This window comes from Ursus americanus, chromosome 3 (assembly GCF_024610735.1).
Source record: "Ursus americanus isolate L20-20 chromosome 3, mUrsAme1.1.p, whole genome shotgun sequence".
NCBI lineage: Eukaryota > Metazoa > Chordata > Mammalia > Carnivora > Ursidae > Ursus > Ursus americanus.
This window is the reverse complement of record NC_142129.1, coordinates 82,276,255-82,289,492: the sequence shown is the minus strand read 5'-3', so window position 1 is coordinate 82,289,492 and position 13,238 is coordinate 82,276,255. Positions and strand designations below refer to the sequence as shown.

The 13,238-nt window shown below is 38.4% G+C and overlaps 1 protein-coding gene and 1 long non-coding RNA gene across 6 annotated transcripts in view; one reads left to right on the top strand and one right to left on the bottom strand.

The window, feature by feature from the left end:
• PTPN12 (protein tyrosine phosphatase non-receptor type 12) overlaps positions 1-958 on the top strand; it is an 86,331-nt gene extending 85,373 nt beyond the window's left edge. For all 4 annotated transcript variants that reach the window (XM_045793403.2, XM_045793402.2, XM_045793401.2 and 1 more), the window contains one exon: positions 114-958. In XM_045793403.2, coding sequence (XP_045649359.1) covers positions 114-175 — 62 coding nt within the window. In that variant the 3' untranslated portion in view covers positions 176-958. The remainder of the gene's footprint in view (positions 1-113) is intronic.
• The window catches only part of LOC123789363 (uncharacterized), an 89,232-nt gene that overhangs the window by 34,266 nt on the left and 41,728 nt on the right, over positions 1-13,238 (bottom strand). The window contains exons 3-4 of one of the 2 annotated variants that reach the window (XR_015724041.1): positions 10,088-10,200; positions 1,092-4,589 (exon numbers count right to left, since the gene is read on the bottom strand). This is a non-coding gene — a long non-coding RNA (uncharacterized LOC123789363). Of the gene's footprint in view, positions 1-1,091; positions 4,590-10,087; positions 10,201-13,238 lie in introns of those variants that run through there. The other variant, XR_015724040.1, reaches the window with a different exon arrangement.

Sequence of the window (13,238 nt, the reverse complement as noted above, 5' to 3'; positions counted from 1 at the left end):
TGTGCTGATTTATTTAGGTTCTTAAATGAACTACCCAAAGCAAATTAAGAGTTTCTAGTACATTAAAATATATTTCTGAACACTGACCAATTACTCTGGTCTTTTGATTACAGGTTTTCGTAATCGCTGTGGAAAACCCAAAGGACCAAGAGATCCACCTTCAGAATGGACATGATTCAGGGAGCTAAAAGACACTTTAAATTATACTGGAAAATTCAAGTGCCACTGAAAGCCAGATTTATAGTATTCCATCTTAAAAATGTGGGACTAACAGCAGTGTAGATTGTTACCTTAGTATTTTTTTGCTTGGACCATCTACCTGCCTTATACTACACTTAGGAAAGTATTACATTGGTTTATTTTGTAACTTCAAGTATTATTGCCTTAATGTCTCTTAACCTGTTACACGCTGCTTGTAGACATGTTAATATAGTAATACTTTTATGATAAATTGAATTTAAGGACTACTCTTTTGCTAATGTTTTATCATGTATGCATTATTTTGTATATGTACAGGGCAAGTAGGTATATAATTTGATAAAGTTGCAGTCATAAAATATTATTAACAGAAGATGTAAGAAATTTCTGCATGGTCTAAATCTTTGTGTACCTTATTTGTAAATTATTTGCCCTGAAGTTTTAGAAAATAGTTTCTGAATTTTAAAATTGCTGGATTCATGCAGCCAGCATTGCAGGTTATCAGAGATCAAAGATTGTAATAATAATACATTTTGTAAATTGTAAGCAAAAAGTTATTTTTATATTATATACTAATTGTTCATCTTAATTGTCCTTGTTTTCATCTAGTCATGGAGATTCAGTAAGTGCCTTGGAACAATATTGAATTCTCTTAGCTCGTGTGTGTTACTTTAATATTTGAACTAAAGTGGCATTAGAAGACTATCAAAATACATGTATGTTTCAGGATATTTGACCTGCATTAAAAAAACAAAAACAATTTTACAGTGTCTGCTTGTCTTGGTTTTTCATTCCTCATTCCTAGGAGATTAGAGTTAGTGTCCACCTTCCTGCTGGCTCAGCCTGTAAGTCATGAGTGTGAATGAGGTTTAAGCTCTTAATCAAAGAATAGGGAGCACCATTCACAAAAAAACATGGCTTCGCAATTCTAATACTTCTCCTAATTCTAATATTTATGGTTGAGTCAGCCCTAGGCAGCCTTCTCATTATTGCCTACTAAGATACAATCCAAACAGATGTGAGGCTAGAAAAGGGGAACTGGTTTCTTCCCATCCCACAAATGGAGCATAGCTCCCATCCATAAGTCTCAAGTTGAATTCTGACTCCAGGGATTGAAGTTAATGGACGTCTGTATTTTCCCTCTGTATACAAAAGGGAGAAGAAATTACGAGACTAAAATGAGACAGAGTGACCTTATGTGAATAAGATTACTGTTCAGGAGAAAATAATTTCTTGTCAGTTTTTCTTTAAGCTCAACGGTCTTCGTGTTCGCTTCTTAGAATCTCACATTTTCCCCATATATCTTGGTCATAAGGAAATGTGAATACAGTGGACCCTTGACGTTCACAAGATACATACATTTCTTTAGCATATCATTTTCCTGAAAAAATTTAAACTGAAATAAAGTATAACTGAAGAAAAATATTTAGCTCCTCCACATGCTTGATGATTTGTATAATGTACTAAAATCATTTACAAACATTTTTTTGTTGGGAAAGAGTTGCTTGGAACATCTTTCACTGAAAAATAACATGTATTCAGAAGAGTGCAAAAATCATATTAATCACAAAATGTACACACCTGTGTGAGCGTGACTACCATCTAGGTTGAGCAACAGAATGGGATCAGCCACTGAGAAGCTTTCGCCTTGGACCTCTGAGATTTGTTCGTTACCATATGAGTAGCAGTTACTTATTTTTCATTGCTATAGAATTCTGCATCGTATAAATGTAGCCCACTGTGTCCAATCTGCTGTTAATAGATACTATGTTATTTCTGGTTTGGGAATATTACAAATTATGCTACTAAGAACAATTTTTTTTAAGATTATTTGAGAGAGAGGGGGAAAGAATCCCAAGCAGACTCTGCACTGAGCGTACTAGGAACTTTTTTCAATGTGTTATTTGGTGTACATATATACATAAATCTGTTGGCTATATGTCAAGGAGTAGAATTTTGGGATTACAGTGTACGCATACATATTCTCTTTTAGTAGATACTGCCCAACAATTGTCCTAAGTGGTTGTTCTAATTGTTACGTGTTTCTCGGGATTGCTCTTGATTTTCATTTTAGCCTTCCTGATGGGTACAAAGTGGTATTGATCATGATCTGAGTATGTATTTACTTCATGACCAATGATGTTGAGCACATTTATGTGCTTGTGACCGACCACACGGGCATTCTTTTTTTATGAACTACCTATTCTAGTCTCAAGGAATTTATATTTTTTTACCTAAGGCTACATGATTTAGTTCAGGGAATGAGGGAGATGTTCTTATTTTCCCATTGATCAATCACCATTTAATGCCCTTGCTCCACTGTTACACAGTTTTGTCAGGTATCCATTGATACCAGTTAGGTATCCATTGATCCGTATGTTTCTAGATTTCTTTTTCTTTGCATTCTATTGCCTATCTTTAGGATGATGTATTTTTTTAAGATTTTATTTAGGGGTGCCTGGGTGGCTCAGATGGTTAAACGTCTGCCTTCGGCTCGGGTCATGGTCCCAGGGTCCTGGGATCAAACCCTGCATCGAGCTCGATGCTCAGCGGAGGACCTGCTAACCCCTCTCCTTCAACTGCTCCCCCTGTTTGTGCTCTCTCGCTCTCTCTGTCAAATCTTTAAAAAAAAGAAAGATTTTATTTATTTGACAGAGATCACCCGCAGGAGCACAAGCAGGGGGAGGGGGAGAGGGAGAAGCAGACTCCCCGCTGAGCAGGGAGCCTGACACTGGGCTTGATCCCAGAACCCAGGGATCAGGACTTGAGCTGAAGGCAGACACTTAACCGACTGAAACACCCAGGTGCCTCTAAAATATTTTAAATTCTGCCTTTTCCTAGCTTTAGCTTTCTCTCACGGGTTAGTTTTTATAGTGCTTGGAACACTTGGTAGAACAGTTACTCATTTTTCTTCTTCCATGTAAAGCATATGGTAAGCTCATTTGTATCTGAGATAAACCATTACCAAGTTCATCGTGCCTCTTTATCCAAAACCTCTACCTTGTTATAGTAAGGCTACGAAGGCCTTTAAATATTTCCATTTCCATCATAACACAATCAGCTTTCCTTTGGAAGCAATTTTTCATAAATAGGACTTTTCACTCTAGTACTTTTTACTTTATGGACATTTTCTCTATCTATTCATAAACCGAGCAATAAAGCCGTAGTTACAGGTCAGTGCTGAGTCAGCCTCAGTCATTAGCTAAGTAACTAAGTATAATAGCCTTGGATAGAATCTGTGGTTAAGATTTTTGCCTGAGGGAAATCACATAACTGTTCTAAATCTCTGGGGTCACTTAAAGTCATTGAAACTGTGAACATTAAATAAATTCTTGAATGTGAAGAGTTTACTACATATCAGTTTTTATCTTCTGAGACTGAATTTACAAATAGGGAATTAAGTTCTTACTCCTATTTAGATAACGAGATGAAGATGAGGGAAAGGGACGGTCTCTTGGTTCCCAGAATTCTGGTTGGGAAAGGAAAATCTCAATTTTGAATATGTTGAGTTTGGGATCACCTCCAGCACCCAGGAGGTGATGTCCAGTCCATAGGTAGTTTTGAAGTTCATAAGTGTCCAGACTAGAGATGAATAATAGGGAATTAATACAGCCAGGAATGAAACCATGAGAGCACAAAAACCCCAAGGAGAATTTGATACTTAAGCGAACTTTTGTAGTAATATTGTAAGTCTTCATATTTCTATTTGTTGAAACTTGATTTAGGTTAAACATGGGCACTATCCCCTACCTTGGTGAATGGCGTCGTCTTTCTCCAATACGCTTACTAGTCGTCTGGCCTACTGTGCAGTCGAGACTCATCTCTTCAATCCAGCTTCCTCACTACAAAAGGCCAATCTGACCTGCTCGTGACCTCTTCTAATTGTTACTTTCTCCCTAAAAAATCTATTTCTTCAAACTGTGGCCCAAATTCTACTGCATTAGAATTTTTAGGGCGTGTCCTTAAAATTCGGGCTCCAGGGTCCTCCCCTGGAGCTGAATTAGAAGGGGGATAAGAAATGTGTATTTTAGGGGCACCTGGCTGGCCCAGTCAGAAGAGCATGCGACTTTTGATCTTGGGGTCGTGAGTTCGAACCCCACATGGGGTATAGAGATTACTAAAATAAATTTTAAAAAATGTGTGTTAGACAAGCACCATAGGTGATTCTGATGCATACTGAAATTGGAAAGCCAGGCCCACGGGATCAAGCCTAATTTAGCAGATGACGCAACACCCCATCCAAGATCTGTCTGCTGCTGGCCCCCACAGCCTTCAACTGTTTATACCTGTGCTCTGGTCGTAATGTTGAACAAGGGTTTGAACTGTACAGGTCCATTTATACATGATTTTTTTCTTTTTGAGAGCAAGTGGGCATGTGCTCGCACAGGAGCCTGCAGAGGGAGGGGCAGAGAAAGAGGCAGATAGAAACTTTAGCAGACCCATTTTGGGACTTGATCTCATGATTCTGAGATCATGACCTGAGTCAAAATCAAGAGTCGGAGGCTTAACCAACCTGTACCACCCAGGTGCCCCAATATGATTTTTTTCAGTACATGCAATACAGTACCGTAAATATATTTTCCTTGATTTTCGTTAAAGTTTTTTAAAACTTTTTATTGAAATTTAGTTGACATATAATGTCACATTAGTTTCAGGTGCAAGACATACTGACTGATTCAGCAGCTCTACGGTTATGCTGTGCTCACCACAAGTTGTAGTTACCATCTTCACCATTCAACGAACGCTATCACATGACCCTTGACTATACTCCCTATGCTGAACCTTTCATCGCCATGACTTACTCATTCTATAACTGGAATTCGGTACCTCCCACAACCCTTCACCCATTTTACCCATCCCCCAATCCCTCTCCCCTCTGGCAACCATCAGTTTGTTCTCTATTTATGGGTCTGTTTCTGCCTTATTCATTTGTTTTGTTTTTTTAGATTACACATATAAGTGAAAGCATATGGTACTTGTCTTTCTCTGATTTATTTCACTTAGCATAATACCTTGCAAACGGCAAGATCTCATTCTTTTTTATGGCTGAGTAATATTCCAGTGTTTATGATTTTCTTAATAATATCTTCTTTTCTCTAGCTTACTTTATTGTAAGAATACTGTACCTAGGGGTGCCTGGGTAGCTCAGTTTGTTGGGTGTGTGCCTTTGGCTCAGGTCCTGGGATTGAGCCCCGTGTTTGGCTCCCTGCTCAGTGGGGAGTCAGCTTCTCCCTCTGTCCCTCCCCCTCCTTGTGCTCCCTCTCTCTTTCTCAAATAAATAAATAATCTTTAAAAAATACTGTATCTAATACATGTAACATACAAAATATATGTCAATAGGCTTTATGTCATCAGTAAGGCTTCCAACAGTAGGCTATTAGTAGTTAAGTCAAAAGTTATACCCAGATATTTGGCTGCAGAGGGGGCCCTAACTTGCATAATGAATTAGCTAGAAACAACAAAGTTGTTGTATAAGGGTTAACTGTATTTAAAGTTTCCCGAGCTAGAATTAGCTAGAAACAACTTAACAAAGTTGTTGTCCAAGGGTTAACTGTATTTAAAGTTTCCTGAGCCTCTGACTCAGTTAAACATCTGCCTTTGGCTCAGGTTTTGATCCTGGGGTCCTGGAATCGGGCCCCGCATCAGGCTCTGCATCAGGCTCCCTGCTCAGTGGGAAGTCTGCTTCTCCCTCTGCCTCCCCTCACTTGTGCTCTCTAATAAATAAATACAATCTTTAAAAGAAAAAAAAGTTTCCTGAGCCCCCTACTAGACCTTACTTATACTATACCCTCTGTATTGAACATCCTACCTTGTCCTTGTTCTGGTGAGCCCCATGCATCTATCAAGACTAATTCAAGCGTTATATCTTTTATTAAGCCCTTTATCTCATCCTGTTTCCCATATCAAGTCAATCAACCGTTTTCTCTTTGTGTCTATACTGTACCCCATTTATCTATCAATGTACTTAGACCTTCTGCTCTACTAACCTAGCCTCTTGAGAGAAATGATCATATTTAGTGAAAATGTTGGCGTACACACACACACACACACACACACACACACACTTTGAAAACCGCTAAATGTACAAAGTTGAACTAATTTTGAATGTATGTATTTTCTTAAACATCGTTCTGACAGAGTAGAAAATAAATGTCAATTGAATAGGTGAACTGAATCCAAGTCCATAGCACATGTTAAGATAGTTCACACCTGATTCTGATTTACATTCCCAAGCACCCTTCTATTAAGTCTTTGTATTTTCAAACTTCATAGCTCTTGACACGTGATTTAAAGCACCCACATAAATACACCCAGGGAGTGAAGCTTAATAATAGGTTGTTCATATACTTGTCCCTGCTCCTGGAGCCAGCTCAAAAGTACAGAGTGGTCAGAAAGCTATCCGCTAACTGTGAGTACTTTCCCAAGAATATATCCATGGTTTCCAAACTGAATAGCGGCTCTGTTCTGAAGACATCTTTACGTATATATTAAGGACCTTTTCACAGTTAAACTAAAAAAAGACAGTTCTGTGCTAAATGTAAAGGGGAGCAATAAAAAGAATAATTGCAATTTGCAATCTGAAGCTTTTGAGAGAAACTCAAGTCAAGAATGCCATCTTTGGGGCGCCTGGGTGGCACAGCGGTTAAGCGTCTGCCTTCGGCTCAGGGCGTGATCCCGGCGTTGTGGGATCGAGCCCCACATCAGGCTCCTCCGCTATGAGCCTGCTTCTTCCTCTCCCACTCCCCCTGCTTGTGTTCCCTCTCTCGCTGGCTATCTCTGTCAAATAAATAAATAAAAAATCTTAAAAAAAAAAAAAAAAGAATGCCATCTTAATTATATTGAACTGGAAAATGTATTCTGATTATAATATTTTTGTTGAAATACATACTTGGTACTCTTGATTGTAATCCATGAACTCATTCTAGTTTAATCCTAAATATAGGATTAAATTGAATTAAATCACTATTGTGCTAGTTTGGGAAAAGTTCTTGCTCCTTTTGTTTTCTTACACAGATCTCTCTCCTCAATATCTGCTTTTAGTGATGTTACATCGGATATCAAAAATTAAGATTCTATTAATACCTTTCCTTTTTTAATTTTTTTTTTAAAGTAAGCTCTACGTCCAACATGCTGTTTGAACTCACAACCCCAAGATCAAGAGTTGTACACTCTACCAGCTGAGCCAGCCAGGCGCCCCCAGACTCTATTAATAGCTTTCTGAATAATGAAATGTGAATTAATTTCAGTTTTTAAATACTCTATTCTCTAATACTGGATCTTTGTTACACAGCTCTTAAAGGCCAGAAGCTCAAATTTTCATCCCGGCAGATGGAGAATTGCAAAGGCTTTAAACTAAGATCTTGGCACATATCCACTCAATAAGAAGCCCTTGCATATTTGCTAAAAGTGCAAAGCAGATGTAGTTTTGAATATAAACTGTATTTTCTTGACAGATTTGCTGCAATCTGTTTCCTCAGTTATTTGTCTTTAAGGGGCACAAATCTCGTAAGATGTGCAAATGACCGGTATTTAGATCATTTAACCAGTGGAAAGCAGCTATGCTCCGGGAGCTCCAGGAGGTGTGTCTCTGTTCTGTACTACAACAAATCTGGGCTTTGTTGAGTTAGTGGGGGAAGGGAATTCCAAAGATTCCAGTCATTTTACAGTTTTTAGAGATAGCATGGCATATGTACTGTTATTATGACTTAATGAAGTAGCAGTTGTGACTTGAAAATGTGCTTGCCAAAATGTCTTAGCTACTACAGAATTATGCCCAAATCGCCAAGCAGGAAACAGGAAAACAGTTCTAAATTTCTTAAAATACTATTTTTTTTTAAACTAGTAATTTTTTTCCATACTTTTTTTTTTTTTGCAATGAGAACTTTCAAGATCCACTCTCTTAGCAACTCTCAAATATGCAATACAGTATTATTAACTACAGTCACTGTACATTACATATCCATGACTTATTTATTTTATAACTGGAAGTTTGTACTATCGACCCTCTTCACCCATTTGGCTCACCTCAACCCTCAATATTATATTTTTTCCAACTGAAAAATTCTTCAGTAGGATTGTTTGATAAGTACACAAATGTGCAGATCACCTACACCTCTGTAATATTTTAAAGTTTTGTGCCTTCTAAATTTTAGCTTTACCTACTTATATGTAACCTATTTGAATATTTCCAACGTCTTCTAATACTAAATATGAAAAAGCATTTAAATAATATACTATATTAAATATAAAATCTAAGTATTTAGCATTTCTCATTGTATTTAAAGTAAGCACACAATAGCATTTTCATGCAGCTTCTATGCAAAAAATTTAAAATACCGATCTAGGGATCCTACATATGTCATAATTTGAAAGATAACAGAGATTAGCTGAGGTTAACATTAGAAAAACATTTTTAAAAATTAAAATTTTAGGGTGCCTGGGTGGCTCAGTTGGTTAAGCGACTGCCTTCGGCTCAGGTCATGATCCAGGAGTCCCGGTATCGAGTCCCGCATGGGCTCCGTGCTCGGCAGGGAGTCTGCTTCTCCCTCTGACTCTCCATCCTCTCAGGTTCTCTCCCTCTCTCTCGCATTCTCTCTCAAATAAATAAATAAATAAAATCTTTTTTTAAAAAATAAAATTTTATATATACTCATTTCATTGTTTCAGAAAAGAGAAATGCAGTTTCTAGGGAATTTTCTATTGCTAATCAGCGTAACAAAGTATTCTTATCATCTTTTCAACCTAAAGTGAGCTGTCCATTTTAACGTTCCTGTTCCATCTGTCACTATCGATTTGCCTGTAACAGAAATAAACTGAAATGCATATGTAGCAGTTTTATGTTTAGACTTTACTTTCATCGGAATTCACTTAGGAAGTTAGGATCAAAGATTTTTGAAAGTTGGGATTCTTTGACAAAGGATTTCAAGTAGAGCTTTTATTGTGGCTGTAGGTGTTGGACTATCATCGAACCTTTCCCCATTCTACCAGAAGGGGGCAGCAAAGCAAACCAAGAGGAAATGTACGGATCCAAAAAGTCAGGAAAGGCACTCAAGAAAATTCAAGAAACTAACAACCCAAAAGCTTCTGTGGGTGGTTTCACTGTTTGAGAATGTTTAACCGACTAGAAAAGGGGCTAGTTACTTAAGTCAAATGTCATTCATAAGCCTTAAAACATAGAGCCAGAGAACTGATGAATGCTGGACATCATGGCCACGATATTTTGCAGCTTCTCCCATGGAGGAGGAGTCTGTTTTCTTACCTCTAGTATCTAGGCTGACCTTGTACCTTGCTTTGGCTAATAAAACACAGCAGATGTGTTTCTAGGCTGATTCTGTTTCTAGACCTTAAGAGATCAGGCTACTCCCATCTCCTGGGGCCCTGCTGCTGGATTGTAAAGAAGGTCTTAACCACACAACCCATGAGAGACTGTGTGGAGTTAGTCCCAGCCAATACCACGTGGAAGAGAAGCATCCCACCTAGCGCTCCTCGTCCCCAGAACTGTGAGAAATAATCAAGTGTTGTTTGGAAACCATTATGTTTTATGTGGTTTATTATGCAGCAATATTTAAGTGAAACAATGACAACAATGGAAAACCAAAAATGTCCTAAGTTTACAAATACTTAATGTGGGTTCCACTTTTTTCCTATCTACTGTCACTTTTCCACTGTTCATAGGTGTATGAAATAGCCATGTGTCCTTTCGCTTCCTTTTCTCAACATATAGTTGGTAAAGAACAGGGAAAATGTCAAAAGGCTGTAGCTCAGAACCAAGGAATTTCCAAAGTTTTAAATGAAGCCTTAAGGAAATAGAAATGTACCCACTTTATATATATATATATATATGCACACCAGACACACACACACACACATTTTAAAGTAAACTCTATACCTGGTGTGGGGCTTGAATTCATGACCCCAAGATCAAGAGTCTCATGCTATTCCAACAGCCAGTCAGGTGCCCGAAATGTATCCACATATTTAATAACACTCTGTAAGCAGCTCCTAGGGCGGGAAAAGAATTTACATGAGCTCTAAAATAATCCTCGGAGTCCTTTCAGCTATGACATTAAGGCTATGATATACATACTAATTTTTAATGTGAAAGGTCTTAAGTTCATAGCTGGGAGTTAGTACAGATCTAAAATCCTTCCTTTTTTTCCTATGCCTCAAAACAATTATTTGAGAACTTTTGATAAATAACTTATTTAACAAACACTCATACGATGCTTTTGTATCCCCATACTGTTGTGAGTGACCTATTTAATGATGTGGGCACTATCTTTAATCTCCATTTCATAGAAGAGGAAGTCAGGGTACAGAGAGAGGTTAACTAACTCGTTCAAGATCACATGCAGGAAAATTTTGGTCCTTTTCTGCTGGATGAAGACGGTGGGGTTGGAGGCAGATGAGGAGTTAGGTGGCATTATGTATTCATATAACAGTCCACTTCAGTAACCCTGGGAACTAACCATGAGAGCAGGGAGGCCTTTGCGTGTCATTTGAGACCCACGAGGTGGCTCCAAGCTTTCTAGCTCCATCTGCCACCACTGGCTTTCCACCCTAACCTTCAGCTAGAGACACTTACCCCACATACCCCTTGCAATTTTCGCCTCTGTGCTTTGCTCTTTTGGTCTCACTAGACAGCCAGCCCCTGCATGAAATGCCCTCACCACTTTCTTCAAGCGTATACCTTTCAAAGTCCAGCAGCACTACTCTCTTCATAAACCTTCCTACTTCTCAACGCATCAGTGCCTTGACTTGTGGCCCAATCAACTGCTCTTCCATCAAGTCTCCTTAGCTCTAGTATGCTAAGCAATTTTTTCCCACATTATTTAAAATTAGTTGTTTTAGGGGTTCCTGACTGGCTCCGTTAATGGAGCAGGTGATTCTTGATCTCAAGAGTTTTGTGAGTTCAAGCCCCACACTGGGTGTAGAGATTACTTAAAAATAAAATTAAAAAATAAAATAAAATAAAATAAGCTCTTTTGAAAATATATCTTCCACATTATCTTGCAAGCCTCTTAAGGGCCTAACCCAATTTTCTCTATCCAGTCTGAATACATTAGTTGCAATAAAATCATGTGAATAGAGGTGGCATTCAGTCAGGGTGAAGAGGGCATCTTTTTCAGACCCAAATCCTGTTAAATAAACGTTAGAGACAAGCAGAGTGACATTTCTGATATTACCTCAGGGCAGTGTCAGTTTAAGGGTAAGGAATAGCAATTTCGTATCTTCAGTTCAAGCTAGAAGATTCTACAGCAGTTCCATATAAGCAAGGTTGTGAAATCCAGAGGGATAGGACACTAACTCTAAATGGTTACCTACCAACAGGTTTTAAGATTGTTTACGAAGCACAAAGTTTAGTAGAGACTAGTGATCACTAGTTAATAAGCTCACTGTAAGAATAGCTCTAGTCAACTGGGGCTGCAGTTCCCCAAGGGAGCTACTCAGACATGCCTTTAACCAACGAATTACCAATTTTCCATTAGGCAGAGAGACCATAATTTTCCTTGAGGAAAGCAGTATTTGATGGATTATTTTTAGAAAAACAAGTTAGCATTTTGATTTTGTAAGCTCTTCGAAATGGAAGTCCTTTGAAAAAACGACATAATCACAGTAGACTAGATAAAACATTTTTTGGCCTAAGCCAGTGTCTCTGAAACTTTTTTTTCATTATCAGCCCCTCACCAGCCCCCACACCCCAACAAGGACAGAGTATAGATTTAAATTCTCCCTAGTGAGAGAAATAGGAATATTTTGTTGGGTACTGTTGAGCTTTGGAGGGGCACAGACCACTGTAATGTCTAAGATTGTTTTTGCCCCTGGACAGAATTTTAGAACGCATGGTCTCAGCCCGTTAACAGAGAGAACTGCAAGTTCAAGATTGCAGCCAATTAGTTTTGGGGGCACGGGTCGCCCCTGTGTCAGCACCTTGGCTGTGTCTGATAACACCAAGGCTCTCAGTGTGCTTCTCACACTCATCTCACCTGGCTGGGGCAGTGCTTTGGGTTGTTCTTCATCTTTAAAACGAGACAATAGGTGTCCTCTCATACTTTCAGGGATAAAAGAACAGTTTGAAACTATTTTAAACATCAAATCTAATGTTTACTTTATAAAAACTAAGAGGTCTTAAAGAAAGAGATATTATCTGATAATTTACTTTCCCTATAATTAGTGGTGTTACTTCTCTGAAAGGCTGCCTGCCTCCTTCTTCATTCCTAGACATAAGTGTACTTTAAAATAGACATTTGTTTTTGTCCACTTCCAGAAAGGCTGTGATAGATGTTTTTCTTAATGAACACTATAATTTACCTTCCTCACAAGCACTGTTACAAGGATTAAGTTATTTAACATATGTAAAATGCCTAGCACAATAAACTTTCTGGCATAAAACACAGAGCCATAAATTAATTATGAAAGAACCAATGTATAATCATCTGAAAGAACAAAGAGCTTATTGTAAAAGTGATTGGAGTGATTGTTGACATAACTGTAATATTGTTATGCATCTAAAAAATTAACAACAATGCCTGGGGCACCTGGGTGGCTCGCTGGTTAGGCGTCTGCCTTTGGATCATGATCTCAGGGTCCTGGGATCAAGCCCTGATTTGGGCTCCCTGCTCATCAGGGAGCCTGCTTCTCCCTCTCCCTCTCCCTGCCACTCCCCCTGCTTGTGCTCGCTCTCTCTCTCTCTGTCAAATAAATAAATGAAATCTCAAAAATAATATTTAAAATAAAAAATTAACAATTCTTTAATGTGATCAATTATTCAAGTATGTGTTCAAATTTCTGAGTCTCATAAAATGTTTCTGACAACTGGTTTGTTTGAATCAAACCCCACGCTGCATTTACGTGATATGTCTTTTAAATCTTTTTAGATTTCCCGCCCTTTTCTCCTTGCCATGTATTTGTTGAGGAATCTGTGTCACTTGTCTGTAGAGTTTCCCACACTCCGGGTTGCACTGGCTGCAGCCCTGGGGTGGTGGTAGCGTGTGCCTCTATCCCTCTCTTTCTTGTAAACTTGGTGTTTGCATCTGGAG